The 16,889-nt window shown below is 51.7% G+C and overlaps 1 protein-coding gene across 5 annotated transcripts in view; it reads left to right on the top strand.

The window, feature by feature from the left end:
• PLCG1 (phospholipase C gamma 1) overlaps positions 1-13,686 on the top strand; it is a 98,247-nt gene extending 84,561 nt beyond the window's left edge. For 3 of the 5 annotated variants that reach the window (XM_034787325.1, XM_034787326.1, XM_034787324.1), the window contains 7 exons: positions 744-968; positions 1,885-2,033; positions 5,776-5,890; positions 7,543-7,704; positions 8,818-8,906; positions 10,608-10,786; positions 12,046-13,686. In XM_034787325.1, coding sequence (XP_034643216.1) covers positions 744-968; positions 1,885-2,033; positions 5,776-5,890; positions 7,543-7,704; positions 8,818-8,906; positions 10,608-10,786; positions 12,046-12,088 — 962 coding nt within the window. In that variant the 3' untranslated portion in view covers positions 12,089-13,686. The remainder of the gene's footprint in view (positions 1-743; positions 969-1,884; positions 2,034-5,775; positions 5,891-7,542; positions 7,705-8,817; positions 8,907-10,607; positions 10,787-12,045) is intronic. The other 2 variants (XM_034787329.1, XM_034787327.1) reach the window with 1 other exon arrangement.
• The last annotated feature ends 3,203 nt before the right edge of the window (positions 13,687-16,889 follow it).

The raw sequence follows: 16,889 nt of genomic DNA, 5'->3' as shown, positions 1-16,889 counted from the left end.
TGTCAAAGCCGCCTGGGGGATATTGAGACACAGAGCTCCCCTCAGAATTAACGGTGGCTCTGGCAATCTCAGCCGTCTGCCCCCACACCTTGCGCCCACATGCCCTGGGGCAGTGAGTCTCAAACTTTTTTACTGACAACCCCTTTCACATAGCAAGCCTCTGAGTTCGGACCCCCCTAATAAATTAACACCCTTTTAAATATATTTAACACCATTATAAATGCTGGAGGCAAGCGGGGTTTGGGGTGGAGGTTGACAGCTTGCGACCCCCCTCCCCCCCATGTAATAACCTCATAACCCCCTGAGTGTCCCGACCCCCAGTTTGAGAACCCCTGCCCTGGGGGATAGCAGGTGGAGGGCTCAGGAGTTGCCCAGAAGCATCTCTGATCTAGATCAGGGTTAGTGGAGGGAAGAGCTGTGTGGCCACAGATTGGCTAAGGGAGGGCTAGGGGAGGACCAGGAGAGTGTCTAAAGCAGGGGCTGGAGGAGGGGGCAGTGGTCCAGCTTAGGCAGGGGGTGGGGTTGGATTCGGACAGTCTCTCCTCCCTCCCCTCCCCCCCCATTCAACTGCAGAGTATTTGCTAGTCACACGCTGAAGAGGCCTGTGCCAGGGAGTCAGCTTGCAGGTGGAAAGGGGAATGCAGACCCTGGTGATCTCTTGGAGGTGGGAGCAGCTCCCCCAGCCTTGTCCAGGGGCGATGGAGCTCCTGCGTGACGAATGACCGCTCCGTGTCTCCTGGCAGAGATTGGCACAGAAAGGGCCTGTTACAGGGACATGTCGTCCTTCCCCGAGACCAAGGCGGAGAAGTATGTCAACAAGATCAAAGGCAAGAAGTTCCTGCAGTACAACCGGCTGCAGCTCTCCCGCATCTACCCCAAGGGCCAGCGCCTCGACTCCTCCAACTACGACCCCCTGCCCATGTGGATCTGTGGCAGCCAGCTAGTGGCGCTCAACTTCCAGACCCCAGGTGAGAGCTGCCTGCCAGGAGGGAAAAGGGGAGGGGGGCATAACTTGGGTGCCACACAGAGCTCCCAGTTAAAGGTGTCCTGCCAAACCCCCCTCCCTGAGGAGTTGCAGCCTGATCCCTATGTTGAAGGTCAGCCCCACCCAGCCACTTGCCACTCCCACAATCGCTTCAGGACACAGAGTGTCACTAGCACGCAATGCCCCCTGCGATCGCTGACACCTGAGCAGAAGAGTGGGGTAGGTGAGACTCTGCTTGCAGCCCATCTGGCCCATTCCATTGCAGGCAGAGGGGCTTCATTCCTCACTCTCTAGCGCAGCATGCGATCCTGGCGCTCGGTCCCAGGCCCCATGTTACTGGGGGGACACTGACCCCCTGCATAGGGAACAGCAACAGAAATGCAGAGGGCTGCAAGGACAGATGGATGGGGAGAGATGGAATGAGTGAGGGCCTGTGTCGCAATGCGGGCAGGGGAGGTGGAAGCCTATAGGTATTTAGGGGGTGGGGGGGATCCTCTAGGGCAGTGGTTCTCAACCTTTCTTCATTTTGCAGGCCCCTAAAAATTTTCAAATGGAGGTGCTGCCCTTCAGAAACCTTAGACATCATCTGTGGACCCCCAGGGGTCTGCGGCCTTCAGGTTAGGAACCACTGCTCTAGGGTGCTACAGGAGAGGATACCCGGCAGGAACGGGATGGGGTTAAACAGGGGAACTGGACATCGGGACAAACTGGGTGTGGTGTACCAGGCCGTAGAAGGGAAGAGGTGGAGGAGGTCCTAGGCTGGGTGACATGCCATACAGTGCCCTGTAGGGACAGAGCCAGTCCTGGTGCTGGGACAATGAACCGTGCACTCCTGTAACTTCTCTGATTGTGACTGCCAGCCCGTGTTGAAGCGATCACTCCCTGCCTGTCTTTCTCAGACAAGCCCATGCAGATGAACCAGGCCCTGTTCATGTCCGGCGGCCAGTGTGGGTACGTGTTGCAGCCGGCCAACATGCGGGACGACCTCTTCGACCCCTTTGACAAGAGCACGGTGCGCGGGCTGGAGCCGCTCTCGGTCTCCATCGAGGTTTGTACTGGCCTGCGGCCCTGCTGTTACCTGGTTACCTTTACCCTTACGAAAGGAATGGCTGTCTCTGCTGTGATCCCCCAGAGTGCCCCACCCCTGTTGTGTGGGGGGAGCAGAGGACATCTGCCAAAAACCCTGTTCTTGGTTTGTCTGAGCCCTTGCTGGGAGGTGAGGGGCCTGGCTGACTGCATGGGAGAGGCATGTGGAATCAGCCCTTTTAATCCTATCTGGGGACACTGGTAGAGAATTATGTTTCTCCCCTAGGCCTCTGGCATCTTCTCACTCAGATTGTCACGTGCTCTTTATTGGGGAGGCTTTGTCCTGGCCCCGTTAATACCCGCATGGTTTGGATTTGGGCAGCAACTCTTGAGCCAGAATCAAGCCCAGATGCGGTATGCTGCCTTGAATCTAGTGGCAGGAATCTGCTTGGAAGCATAAGCTAGAAGAGGAGAAGCACCCCCTGGAACTGCCAGGGAAGAGAAAAATGACCATCTTCTGTCACCAGCAGGTGGTGCTCTGCCCCTGCAGGACCACATACTCCTAGGACAGCTGCTGTCCAATCACCAGTGTGATTTCGGCTTTAATGATAAGTGTATGTGAGGGAGGGAAAACGCATGCGCGTGCACATGGCTTGCAGCCAAAGTGATGCTCTCACAGGTGGTTCATTAAGGTTGATTTAAAACACAATGACCCCTTGCTCCAGGCCTGCGAAAATGGTAGTGCAAGACATGAACCGATTCCCCCAGATATAAAGATCTTTCCCAAGCAACCCGAAGCAAGCTTTTCCCTTCCCCTCAGTTGAAGCCCCCCTGGGAGCCTGGGGAAGTAGACTAGCTTCGCAGAGCGACCGGAAGGTTAACAAAGCTCAAGGGAGGGCTCAGCTGATCTCTACTGCCAGGGTACTGCCCGGGGGGGAGGCAGCTTCTCCAAGAGCAGGGACTCAAAGAATTTAGGGCTAAATCCCAGCTGCCTTCCAGCGAAGTGTTGCAGTAACACGCCCTAGTGGTTTTAACAGCTGGGGTGTAATCCTGGCCCCACTGAAATCAGTCAATGAGATTTTGCTATTGACTCCATTGGGGCCCTGCTCTCTTAATGGCAGCCTGATGCTAGCATAGGCAGCCCTCCTGGAAGTGCAATGACCTGTCTGCAGTAATACCCCCTGTTCCACATACTGTGGCGCTTTCCTTAACTAGCTCTCAAAGCATTTTATGAAGGAGGTCGGTATCGTTATCCCCATTGTAGGGGGGGAAACTGAGGCACAGAGCGGTGACTGTTAACTCACTGGCCCAGCTACTCCCTGGGGCAAGTCTGAGGCCCAGCAGGGATCAGACATGTTGAGGGTAAGAGGTGGTACCAATTGCACTTTCTCAGGCATTTCATGGTAGTGAGAGGATTCCCCTTGGGGCTAAAGAAAAGCTGGGTCCCCAAGGGTTTGATGCCCACGAGAGTTACTAGGTCTACTGTCCCTCATAGCCAGTGAGAGATCTATTCATAGGGAAGGCGGGGTCACCTCAGGATTGGCTTCCCCAATGGTATCCCTCCCTGAGTGCTGCCTGAGCTCATGATGGCCTATTACAGGGTGAAGGCATCTGACGTGTCCTTTGTCCTTAAGGATTTGGCTATAATAATATTACATCATTCCCTAGCAAAGACCCCCTGACGCTATGTGGGGTCTAAAAGGAGTTCCCCTTCCTGGAGGATAGTTACTGCTGTACAGGCCAGGTGCACTGGGGAAAGGTTGCCTTCAATTGTAGCATCTTTCTGTACCGGTGAGGCAGGATGGCCTCCCCAGTAAGGGGGCCTTGGTCATCCACTGCAAGCTGGTGGTTCTGAATTAGCTAATACGGGATAAAACCAAGCAGTTGAATGAAGAAGGAAGGATGTGTGGGTTCAGTGAATGGGGCTGGGAGGCGGGATCCTTGGGTTGTGTTCATGGCTCTCTGCGTGACTTTAGCCTTTGTGCCACATTCTCCCCAGTGTGTGTAATGGATACGTCTTCTGGACTGGCAATAGGGCTGATCCTGCTGTTCAGGGATGTGCAAGGGAACAGAGTAGTTCTCGCCCCACTCCACATCAGTCCATTTATTCCTACCCCCTCCATGTCAGACAGTCGTACTGTGCCCCTCTCCCTGTGGGTTGGAGGCAGGGCAGCACTGGACAACCAGCCTGGAGCCAGGGCCGCTCCACTGGAGAACCCCCAAGTTTCCCCCAGATTGCTGTCTTTCTGCCCCAATACTAAGCATCCCTAGGAGATTGAATGGCCTATATTGGAGGTCAGGAGAGCACTCAAAATCTTCCTCAAGCACATGGAGCCATATCGGAGGTCCACAGCACTTTTCATCTTGTATCAGTGTCAAAGGGAAGGAGGCCTCTAACTCCTCCACTACAAAAAAGGATTAAGGCATATATTGTCGAAGCCGATAGAGCCTCTGGAGTGAGTCCACCAGACAGCAGTAGAGTCCACTCCCCAAGGGGTTCAGCGACCTCTTGGGCAGAAAGGTCTGGTTCTTCACATAAAGAAATCTGTCAGGCAGCTACATGGCCATCAGCGTTCACAAAACACTACAAGGGTGATGTCCTTTCTTTTTCGGCTTCAGGAGCAGGGTACTTCTGAATGTGCATCCCCAGTAGTAATCCAGGCTCAGAACATAGTTTTAATCCTCCCAGCCTAGGGTTGAGAACTACTTAACGCATCCCACAATGCAGCATGTCGAACAGGGGGGTGAGGGAGAAGAGAGGAAAAATTCCTTCTTACTTGTGAATTTTCCTTCTAATACCTTCCCTGTTTGACAGTCTGCAGGGCCGGCTCTAGGCACCAGCAAAACAAACTGGTGCTTGAGGTGGCACATTTTTAGGGGCGGCATGGCCGGCGCCAGAATGCCGCCCCTAAAAATGTGCCCCGGCCACCCTAGCTCATCTCAGCTGCTGCTGCCACGGCGTGCGAAACAGCTGATTCACGCGCCGCTACTCGCCCTCCCTCCCAGGCTCTCAAACCTGGGAGGGAGGGGGAGATCCCAAGCGGCCGTTTCGTGCGCCGCTGCTCCCCCTCCCTCCCAGACTTGAGAGCCGGGGAGAAGCGGTGCCCGCGCCGCGGCCATTCGGAGTCTCCCCCTCCCTCCCAGGCTCTTAAACCTGGGAGGGAGGGGGAGACTCCGAGTGGCCACGGCGCAGCGCCGCTTCTCCCCCTCCCTCCCTCCCTCCTAGGCTTGAGAGCCTGGGGGGAGGAGGCAGGGCTGGGGATTTGGGGAAGGGGCGGAGTTGAGGCGTGGCCAGGGCTGGGGTAATTAAATAAGGGGGGGGGGCGCGCGGCCAAAATTGTTTTTGCTTTGGGCGGCAAAAATCCTAGAGCCGGCCCTGACAGTCTGGCCCACCTGGATAAGGATTCACTTCTAGAATTGAAGTTGATGCTTCTGTCCTCTGTTTTCCCACATTAGCATGGAACATGCGTGTTTGCATAAGGGAATATTGGTCTATTGCCTAGGGCTGTGTTACAGGTTCCCATGGTAGGTGACATAGTGGTCTATGCAGTTAATAATGTTCAGCTTTGGAAGCTGTCATTCTGGGATTCTGCAGAGGGTGGTCCTGCTGCTGGGCTGGCTGTCAATCTTCGTTCTGCTTGCAGGGGGAGGGGGAGCACCCTGCAGTACAGATTGTCAGACAGGGTGGGTGTTAGAAAATTCACAGGTCAGAAGGCAATTTTCCATTCTCGTCATTACCACAAATTCTTTCTTCCTTTTTCTAGATCCTTGGGGCACGACATCTTCCCAAAAACGGGAGGGGGATCGTTTGCCCGTTTGTGGAGGTCGAGGTGTCTGGAGCGGAGTACGACAATGCCAAACAGAAGACGGAGATCGTGGGTGAGTACCGGGGTTGGCTTTCCCAATGAAGCCACGGGCGCAAAAAATCTCAGGCGCAGTTTGTGCCTGCGAAACAGGAGCCCCTGATAGAATGTGCTTCACCCTGTTTGTAAACGGTTTCCCTTCCCATTGATCCTGGTGTGTGATCTGACACTTGGGCATGCATCTTCACTAGGGGAAAATACTGTGTTAGCGAACACGAGGGAAATTCCTCGTGAAGACTCAGCACTTTGTAGTTTTAACAGGAGCTAGGCTAGACTTCTCCACAGTCTGTACATAGACCCGCTGCTCTTCGCCAGGATCTTGCTTCATGTTAGCTGCCTCTGCCTCCGCCCCCCACACACACTTTATTGCGGCTCTCACCCTTGAGCCTCCAGGCATGGGGCCAGCGAGAGGCTTGGGAAGCCTCGTGCTCATGCTAAACATTAGTCCTGAATGTACTGTGGGCGCCGTTTGATGTGGTGAGCAGCGTTGCACACCCTGCAAATAGCTCAAAGCTTCACTGAGCCAAGCAGGGGCTCTATTCCGGTACTGCATGGTGTGAGCTCAGTGCTAATGGGGGACATGGCAATGTGAGAAGCACATTTCCACCTGCAAACACCACAGTTCCTCTAGAGACCAAGACTGTAAATGAAAGAAGCTAGCAAACCCTCCCCACACACACAATTTCTCTGTTGTTTCAATGTGTTTCCTCTGTGTATTTGACAGCACTTCGGGGATAGTCATTTTCATGGTTTTCCCCTCTATAGACAGCTGGGGTGAAATTCGCCGCTAGTCACTTTCCCCTCTGGCTGAAAAGATCTGAAGAAACCTCCATCAGAGGAGCAGAAATCCTTATCTGTGTTCCCTTTGAAGGGATATCTTTTAATTCTAGTACTTGATATTTAAAGGGTGCGGGGGGGGGGGGGGGCACTCTCAAAAAAGGGGGCTTTTTTTTTTTTTTTTTAAAGGGGCCAATATTAAAGAATTCCAGTTGACATTGTCCCTTCAAAGCGTGTAACCATGCCACATTGCAGGCGCTTGTTCTCCTGAGGCAAGAGTTACGAGAATTCTTCCTCGCCTCAAAGCATGCTGGGCGGCTCGGAGACTCTTTGAATGATTTGCCATTTGTAGCTAATGTAGAACTGAGGGGTGAATGGCAAGTTTGCGGGACTCAGTCTCACTCCAAGGCACAGTGGCAGGGTTTTGAACTTCATGCCATACCGTCGAAGGAGGTGTGAAGGAATGTTGGTTTAACTGTTACGGCAGGGGAGTGGGTGTCCACTGTCCTGGGTTCACTCCCTGTTGTGCCATGGACTTGAGGCATGAAATGGGGCAAGTCACTTGAGCTGTCTGTGCCTCAGTTTCCCTCTCTGAGGTTTATAACGCTGAGCTGCCTGAGTGAGCAGATTGATGTTGCGCTAGGTGCTGTACAAATAGAGAGCTCAAAGCCCAGAGCTCCTGGACAATTGTTGTTAGATCTGTAGGTGCCAAAGGAAACAAGATTTCTGGAAGGGAGCAGTTGCCAGCGTTCACTCCAGACACTAAATGAGCCAGACTTCAAGTAAATTTTTCTGAGAAATCAACCGGGGAGAAGCCGTGGGGAAGCTCCATACTGCAGCAAAGGGAATGTTGGGGCTGGTGTTTGATTGATTTATTGTGCTTTTAAATAGCGGACAACGGCCTGAACCCCCTCTGGCCCCAGAAGTCCTTCAATTTCCAGGTCAGCAACCCCGACTTCGCCTTCCTGCGCTTCGTGGTGTATGAGGAGGACATGTTCAGTGACGAGAATTTCTTGGCGCAGGCCACGTTCCCAGTGAAAGGCCTGAAGACAGGTAAAGTTGGGTGTCTGCACTCGTGTGTGTGTCCTTCCCGCTGTTGCGTAGACTTTGTGGCGGGAGGACCTGTCTCAGGGTGGGTCAGCAGCATGGCAGAACACAGGGCTCACATCCCCTCTGTCCCTAAGTCTCCTAGTCACCTTCTGGGGATGGCGTAGACCAGCGGTCCTTGCTCCAGGTCCATCAACTCACCCGCTTCCTGGGTTGCATCCAAACCCTCCTACGTAGGAAACCACTAGGATTCTGTTGCAAGTGGGATGAAACCAACAGATGGAGCTTTGCTCTCCTAGCGTCCTAACTGCATACTGTGCGGAGGGCTCTGCTGGTGCGCCGCTCCCTTTAGGGATGTAACCGTTATTTGGTTTCTGGGTTCAGGAGGGCACTGGGGGAAGGGTGAGGCCCTGCATCCCTTCAATTTACTTCTGTGGCCTGGGTGCAACAAGCACCCATCGTTGCCTTGGGTCATGCTCACAAGGCTTGAAATGGGGAAGAGTTTTTCCGATGGTAGGCAGCTTTTTAATCTGGCAGGAAAATGCCTAAAGAGATCCACTGGCTGGAAGCTGAAGTTAGGCACCTTCAGACTAGAAATAAGGTGGACATTTAACAGAGGTATTTACCCATTGGAACCATGTAACTAGGGACATGGTAGACTCTCCATCCCTTGCAATCTTTAAATCCAGATGGGGTGCCTTTCTACAAGGGATGCTGTAATTCAGACAAAAATTATGGGCTTGATGCAGGAAATATGGGGTAAGGGCCTCTGGTCTGTGCTATGCAGGTCACACTAGAAGGTCAGACCAGTCCCTTCTGGCCCTAAAATAGATGAATTTCACCTCCTATGTCGAGGGGCCAGCATGAAGTCTGTACACCACGCAAGCTTCATTGACAGCCTCAACCTAAGGATTAAGTGGGCACAGACGTAGTGCTGGCTCCTCTGCACAGGGGTGTGTTAGAAATGCCCCGTCTGCTTTGTGCTGATTAGAGCAAGCAGGTGTGTGCACGGTTGGGGGTGGCCGTGTGCATGAGGCTCTGCTTGTGCTGTGCATGGCCCCCGTTAGCCAGCCCTCCCCTGGGTTTCCCTCGGTAACGGTTGTGCTCTCTTTGTATCAGGGTACAGAGCTGTGCCGTTGAAGAACAACTACAGCGAGAACCTGGAGTTGGCCTCCCTGCTTGTTAAAATAGAGATCTTCCCTGGCCAGGTAAGGCTGGTCCACTTGAATGTTGTCCTTCTCTGTAACACAGGAGAGCAGATACACTGATGGGCTTAGAAACCAAGGGTTGACTGGTCCAGAGGGCTTTGAGCTCCCCTGATGACTAAGGCTACATCTACACTACAGGGGGGGGTTGATTTAAGATACGCAAATTCAGCTACACGAATAGCGTAGCTGAATTCAACGTATCGCAGCCGACTTACTCCGCTGTAGGGACGGCGGCAAAATTGACCTCTGCGGCTTTCCGTCGACGGTGCTTACTCCCACCTCCGCTGGTGGAGTAAGAGCGTCGATTCGGGGATCGATTGTCGCGTCCCATCGGGATGCGATAAATCGATCCCCGAGAGGTCGATTTCTACCCGCCGGTTCAGGCGGGTAGTGTAGACCCAGCCTTAGGGTATATCTGCAGTGCAATGAGAGATGTGACTGCAGCACGAGGAGACGTACCTGAGCTAGCTTTGATCTAGCTAGCTCTGATAGCAGCAGTGAAACCGCAGCAGCACAGATGTACAAGGCCACCCCTCACCCTCATTATGTACTCAAGCAGCTAGCCACCTCTTCACTGCTCTTGTCACTTGGGCTAGTTAGATCAAAGCTAGCTTGGGTTTGTCTGCCCATGCTGCATTCACACCTCTGACTGCAGTGTACACGTACTCTAAGTGAGACTGTAATTCATTGTTTCCTCACCACCTTACTAATCTTACTTCACAACCTGAGCTTCCCAGCTCATCAGATCTCCCATCTAAGCCAGGGTAAGTCTGGTCTGTGCTTGGAGGAGAGACCTCTGTTGAACAGCTTGGCGCTCCAGGAAGCGGCGTGGCACTGCCCGCTGTGAGGCAGCACTGACCTGCCCTCCGTGCTGGAGATGCTATCTCCTGGCTGGCTCTTAAAGATGAGGTCCCGACCTCTTGGCGATCGTTAAAGAGCCCACTGCTTTCTCTGCCATGCCTGCTGCGCAGCGGCACAAGTGGGATTTTGAATGGCCTCCTCCATCCTAAAGACTCCAGAGCTGTTGTTCGTTAGCCCAGAACATCCCCCTAGTCTCTCACAACAAACCAGCTTGGTTCTTTCAAGCTGGTCCCTGTGAGAAACCCACCACACAGCTGGGAATAACTGGCAGCCCCTGCTCAGGAGACAAGCATGGCATATTGTGGGCCCCTCTGGGGCATTGCCTGAGGTGGGTTTATCCCAGTGGGGTGAGGCAGAGCTCTGGGGATGAAGATTGAACGCACCTGCCTGTGCTGCACTTGGTTTTCATTGGATCCTCACTCTAAAGCTCCCGTCTGAGCAGGTATAATTCTAGCTTCCAGGCCCAGGAGATGTTGGTTTCTAAACTTATTCCCTCTGGGGGAGAGGAGAGGGAGAGAGGCTGATATCTCATCTCAATTGGGCTGGTTCATGTAGTTCTGTCATGCACAATTTTTGCCTGAAGGGTTGGTAATTCCCTTTCTAGCAGAAGGTCTTTTAAAAAACAAAATCTTGCCCTAAAGCTAGTGTTTGTCTGTTAAAATTGGGGCAGACGTCTAAAGAGCATCAGCGCACAATTGCATGCGCATTTGCACATCTGACTTGTTCACATCATCTTCGTGTTTGCACAACTACACAGACAGTTCTGGTTCCTTGCAGAGAATGTGCATGCAGTCCCAGTGCTGTGCTTTAAAAATCACTTCCCCTTGTTTCTGATTCAAGCAGGAAAATGGAGAAATTAACCTCTTCGGTGCCTCGGCCCTCCGAGAACGGACAGGTGACCCTTCAAGTCAGCTCCTGACAAACCGAGTCCGGGAAGGGTCCTTCGACGCCCGCTACCAACAGCCATTTGAGGATTTCCGGGAGCAGCTAGCAGACCAATTTGACAGCCGAGAGCGAAGGTAACACGGTGGAGTTTTGGAAAGGGATTTGTTCTCTCTACCTTGAGCTCCTATAACGCAAACCAAGCATGGCCTTGGATCCAAGCTACCCTTGATTTTAATCAGTGCAGCTTCTATTGCCTACTCGGCAGTTTTCCTTATCGTCTCCCTGTGACGCTGTCGGAGTGTAAGCTCCCTGATCTCGACAGCCCATGGAGACAGTTACCAGGAGTCCAGTGTGACTCAGTGAGGGGTTTGGTTTAGTGGCAGAGCTAAGGCAGGGGACATCCTACCATTCATGGAGAGGCACTGGAGCCTGTTGTCATAATGTAGGCCCTGTGTCAGGGCTGTTGCAGCACACTCCCCACGCTTCTCCGCCCACGCTGGTGCGTCAGGCACCTGCAAAGCGCCTGTATTTCATATTGACGGGTGGATGAGCGAGGTTCATCTGCAGAGTTCTGGCCTGCAAGACAGGTGTGTATCTCACAGGTTGCCATTCACGCTCTGGGGCAGGAAGGAAGTCCTCACCCTATTTAACACTAAGTGAGGAGGAGCTGGGGCTCTCAGGGCTGGCTATGCTCCAGCTGCCAGGCTCCTGGCTGGGAGCTGAGAACCTGAAAGCTCTGAGAGCCCTGGCTTAACTTGAGGCTCTAAGGACTCCTTTCCATAAAGCTGGGAGTCTGGAATTCCTGGGACTGGCGTACAGGGTTTGGGGAAACCCAGCCATGCAGACTGCTGTGGGGCTGGGAACATCAGGGCTTCCAGACTGCTGGCTCAGGGTGCCCCGCTCAGGAGTCACACAGCCCATGGAGCCTCCTGGGCCAGGAGTTTGGAAGCCAAGGTTCTTGGGCAGTCCATATTATGGGGCTGCACCAGAGCCCCAGCAGCAGCTCCATGAAACGGACATTGAGTGACTAGCAGCCGTGAAACTGACAAGAACGTCAGTTTCATGTTTCGTTTGGGAACCAGAAGGTTTCGGTGTTTCTGAAACAAAATTTTCTATTTGCCAGGGAACTTCAGCAAAAGGGGTTTCATTCAGCGGCACAGCCCACATTTCAAACCTGAAATGTCTCTCAACCCCCAAAACACACGTTTCGGCCAGCTCTATCTAACAGTTCTGAGATGGATGCATAAGGGCTTAGCGGCCCAGCCTGAGGCCCAGTGCTGGAGCCTGGGTGACCTTGCAATGACTGGGATTATAAATAGTGCACAATTGCTTGTTAAGGTCTCTGCAGCAGAATTCATCTCAAGCCCCTCCCCTTTCCTCTCTTCCCCTGCAGGGTACTGCGAAGGACCAGGGTGAATGGGGACAACCGGCTCTAGCCCAACTTCGCCTGCTGAAAAGCACCTCTAGTGCTTGTGATTATCACGGAACGCTGTGAACTGGTTTCTATGGAAACGTCACTGCTTTGGCCTACTTTCAGGCAGCTTTTCCAGTTTCTCTGCTGGTGTGTGTTTGAGTGGAGAAATTAAAAAAAACTCACCACCCAACCACCTTCTACTACCAAGCCCATAATGAAGTGTATTAATGTGTATAGCCTGTCAGCTATTAAGGCTGGAGACAAAACTGTGTCTATAATCAAACAAACTCCCTTCGAGCCTATATCCTGAGAAATCTAGATCCCAGCCCTGCTCAGAAGCTGGTAGGGAAGCTTTTTACAGCATTAACTCGATGTAAATGTTTCCCACTCCCTTGAGTGACCTGCCTCTTCTCCCTCCTTTTACATGCCCCCATAGGGAGGTACTTTCTAAGAACCAGGCAGGATGCACCTCAGTCCTTTTGTTGTTGTATCAAAGTACCTGTATAGCCTCTGCCTCTGGGTCCAGTAGTGAAACTCAAAGTTTACAAGGCCCCTCTAGCTTTAAGTTACAATAAAAAAGTCAGTGTTAAGTGTGTAACGTCTCCGCTTTCTCGAGGTTTGCCCTAGCTGCCGAGTTCATGCTCCACTGCAGAAGAGGGCCTAGTGGCCACTCTTCAGTGCGTTTCAAGCCAGCAGCTAGCTGTGGTTTTTGCGTGCAGTCTCTCTTGCACCTTCAGGCGGACCTGGAGCTCGCTCGCTCTCCCTGCCTTCATGTTGCCTTGTAAACAGTTCAGGCAAGGGGTCTGAAATACTGTGGGTTATCGCTCTCTGTCGCCCAAACTGCACGTCAGGTAGGGAACGTGTGCCGCGGAGGCCTGCATGAGCACTCCCAACTGAAGGTGTAGCAAGAAAATGGGAGTGCAGAAGGCTGAGGCTCACCAGAGAAGCTACATGAGATACTGAGCCAAATTCAGCCCTGCTGGCAGCAGGTGCAGCTCCACAGAAGTTTCTTCCTACGTGGCGTGCAGCCACCAGTCTAGTGGTTTCTGGCAGTGCTGCTTCTAAAGGAATACTCCCGGCTGCTGAAACTCATGTGACTGAGTAGCTCTGGTTTAGGTTAGGAGCTGGCAGTTGCAAATTCTGCTTTGACTGGTGGCTTCTCCAGCTGAGATTTAGACAAGTTGTTGCCACCCTTATTTTGGAGGTGGCGACGCTTTGCCTTTTCTTTTAAAGTGAGAGGAAGAACACCTCTGGCCGAGCGTTTGCATGATCTGCAGAGGGAATGTGTCCTTTTCCAAACAGAGCTGCTCCAGGGCTAGTGATAAATGGCTACTCAACTGCACAACAGTTAACTCGTACCTGCTCTCTAGGCTGGGGTCTGAATTTAGGTTATTCCAACCTTCCAAAGGGACTGTATTTATCATGGGGGTGGAAGGACAAGGCAGGATAATAGACCATGCTACAGCCCTTGAGGCAGGCTGTATGCTCCACAGCAGTGCACTATATTGTGTTTGGCTCTTGACTGGTGTTACTTAAGAGCCATACTCCCCACTCAGCCTGAGGATTGTGTTCAGCTCACTCTTTTGAAGACCAGAATGTCCAATAAAAGTCCTCAACTTACTTTTTCCTCATTGTGTTTTGTGCAGAGGGGGCTGGGTAGGGAGAAACGGCAAAGCAAACCCTAATATGCCCTGGTATGTTCTTGTAACAAGGAGCACATGTGCAGACAAATAGCTGAAACAGCGATAAACATTCAGGGAGAACGCAGAGCGAGACACCTAAGAAGGCTGCAGAGGAATATGGATCCTGCGAAGCCTGGACCAGGCTGCTTGAGGAAATTGTCATGCTGTTTTCCAGAGGGATGGAAGAGTGCACAATGTGTAAGTTATTCGATTCCGTGGACCAATGCAGTCCTTGAGTATTTCAGACCCTCCCATGCGCCCTAGGAGCCATCACTTTCTTTTAAGTCTATGTGGGGGACTCTACCAGCATTGCTGCTGGGCGTTGGACGCTGCCAATGTGTGTCTTCGTGCTCTGTTGGGCAAACTGCACTCCCGGGAGTAGCCAGGCTCACTGGGAGGGGGTGACATCAGAACTGAAGGCCACGCAGACCTCGGTGTCTCAATGAATTCTTGTTTTTAAAAAGGGGAGAAGGGTCAGGAGATTGTGAGGTACAAAGTCTGGCAAATCAGATGCATCAGCGCTGGCCCATACTACCTTAATACCCTGTGTTTCAGGACCCGTGGCTTGTGGGAACAGACTAGTGATTGGAAGGCAGTCAGACTGAATGCTGTTAGCTGGGGTGATCCTAACTCGTACATTAGTGTGAACCAAAACCCAGACACCCCTCTCCTGCCTCCAGGCAGTCCCCGCCCATGTGCTCTCTGGAAGCTGATTTACATTCAGCCATCAGGTCTCTGGCTTTGGTGACACAATGGGGCAGCAGATGGAAAGTCATGGCTGCTTTTATATTGAAGTGGCGATTTTTATTGATTTAAATCTGGAAGTGTGTGTGTCTGATACAGAGGACTGAGGTGACCTTGCCCAGGGATGGTCTGGCACAGCCAAATCCCTGTGGACTCCAGAGGGTTGTCTGTCCTAGAGGCTTACCTTTGAGAAGTGTGCTTCCCCCTTCAGGACCCAGCTGCCATTCCACCAGGCACGCTCTCCCTGTTGGACTCCGCGTGCGGAAAGCTGGGCAGTACGTCTCACAAACAAGTGGCTTTGAAAAGAGAGTTGTAACGAAGAGCCGCTGTGCAGCAGCTCTTGGCAAAGCACAAGGTAACGTGCCTGGCCCTTTAATCCCACCGTTCCAACGGATACAGACACCACCACGCTGCTCCTGTTCATATTTTATGCTCTTTATTTAGGAACAACTGAAAAGGTCTCATTTCATTTCACCAAACTGTACAAGCAAGCTCCCCCCGCCCCCCTCCACATATACAAAAGTAAGGGAAACTTGTGGTTCACTTCTCAGAAGTGGCATTGTTGCTACAGGGAGCTCACCCACAGAATAAGAGCATGTAAAGTCCATCGCAGGGGCAAGCGACCCTAGCACTAGTAATAACTATAGCCCACAGTCACAGGCAGCTTTGTTTCTCTCTTTAAAACCTTCACCAAAAGTAAAAACTACCTTCTCACACAGGTGCCATGTTAAATCTCCTAATTATGGTCTTAAAAAAAATCCAAAATATCCCTCCCCCTCCCACCCCCCATACAAAGACAACGACAGCCAAGCCTTTTCGCTGTCCCTAGCCACAAGGCTACCCTTATGAAAGGTCCCATTGCAGCTCCAATTCTAGTTTCCTTTGGATGAATCCCAGGTCACTCAGCACCAGGATGATTTTAAACAAGACACCATATGTTGATTGTATGGGCTGATGAGAAGCAGTGTGTTCCAAAGCCTGACTTTTAGTGCCGTGCTACCAACATGGGGTGAAAAATTCCTGACAAAATTCCTAACAAAAATAATCAGATGGGGGCTGAGCAAAAGTACAACTTTATCAAGAAGATTTCTACCCTGCTCTCTTCACTGGTACCAGCGAACAGCATATGGGTAATACCATCCATCTACCGGGACAGGAGAGATTGGCTTAAGGCCAGCCTTCAAATGAGTGACCGAGTGGAGTGATATGCTCTTTGCTGAAAGGAGGGATAAGTGTAAGAGATCCCTGCTGCATCTGGAAGAGTTCAGTTAATTTGTTTTCCTGTTTGTTTTCAAGCTTTTGTGGCGCTAGTCTGAAATTCCTGGCAGATCCCATTGCCAGTAATGGACACAGCAGGAACTACCCTGGCAAAGAGAGTGACTGAATCTCCTTTTCGTGCTGGCAGCTTCAACTGATGCTTACATGTTTGTTTTGTAATCGCTGAGAAATTAAAAATGGTCAATAGGGTTCCCTGTCTTAGGAACTGGTTTCACAAATTTAAAACAGTTTCCCTGGGAAATAGGGAGAGATGAGTTTAACAGTATCACTGTAACTATGAGTACTACTATGTGATGAAGGTACAGTATTCTCATCTCTCACATGCTGATCTGTGCCAAGCTCAGAAAAACATCGTACCATCTGAACTACCCCTACCCACAACATTTCATCTTCTGTTCAGGCTCTATGATCAATGGCTCCAGCTTTATTTGGGGAAAAGGTTTTTCAAGTTTCCAATCATCAAGAATTGCTGCTCTATGTGGAAAAACGAAACTGCTCTTCAGCCTTCCAGCTCCTCCTCCTGAATGCATAGGTCAAGAGCTGGCGCCGACAGCAAATACAAGAGAAGATGGTGTCTTGTCGCTGTGCCTCTCACTGCAAGTCATGCCATCACATAAGGGTTGTTAAACTAGATACCCACCATGACTATTTAGTTTCATACCACGGCTGCCATTGTGCCCTGCCTTTGCTGATTGATTCATTGGCTTGGCAAATGACCCACAAAGGCCGCTGTAGGAAGGGATAGACCATTCTGCTTTAAATAACTGAAACATCAGGTGCAAGCTCTCTGCAGATCGCTGCATTATAGCAAGGCTAAGAAAGCATGGAGAGTCACAGGGCTGTGTCCATCCCACTGTGCCACGGTTGGAACTCGGCTTAATTTACGGGCCTGATTTGCAGAATTGTTGAGTGCCCACAGCTCTAGCTGAAGTCAATGGGAACTGTCAATACTCAATATCTTTGAAAATCAGGCAGCACCTGTACAGCCGTCCCTCTCCAGCTATTTTATACCATGGTATCCCCTAATTTTACCCCTTGTTCTCTGTTTTCCACAATTTGGCTATCCCCAGCCTGTATTAGCCCCCAAAAAGCAATCTGATAAGAAATATTCTCTCCTGT

This window comes from Trachemys scripta, chromosome 12, assembly GCF_013100865.1.
Source record: "Trachemys scripta elegans isolate TJP31775 chromosome 12, CAS_Tse_1.0, whole genome shotgun sequence".
Classification (NCBI taxonomy): domain Eukaryota; kingdom Metazoa; phylum Chordata; order Testudines; family Emydidae; genus Trachemys; species Trachemys scripta.
Note: the sequence above shows the minus strand (reverse complement) of the source record. Positions and strands in the feature narration are given on the sequence as shown.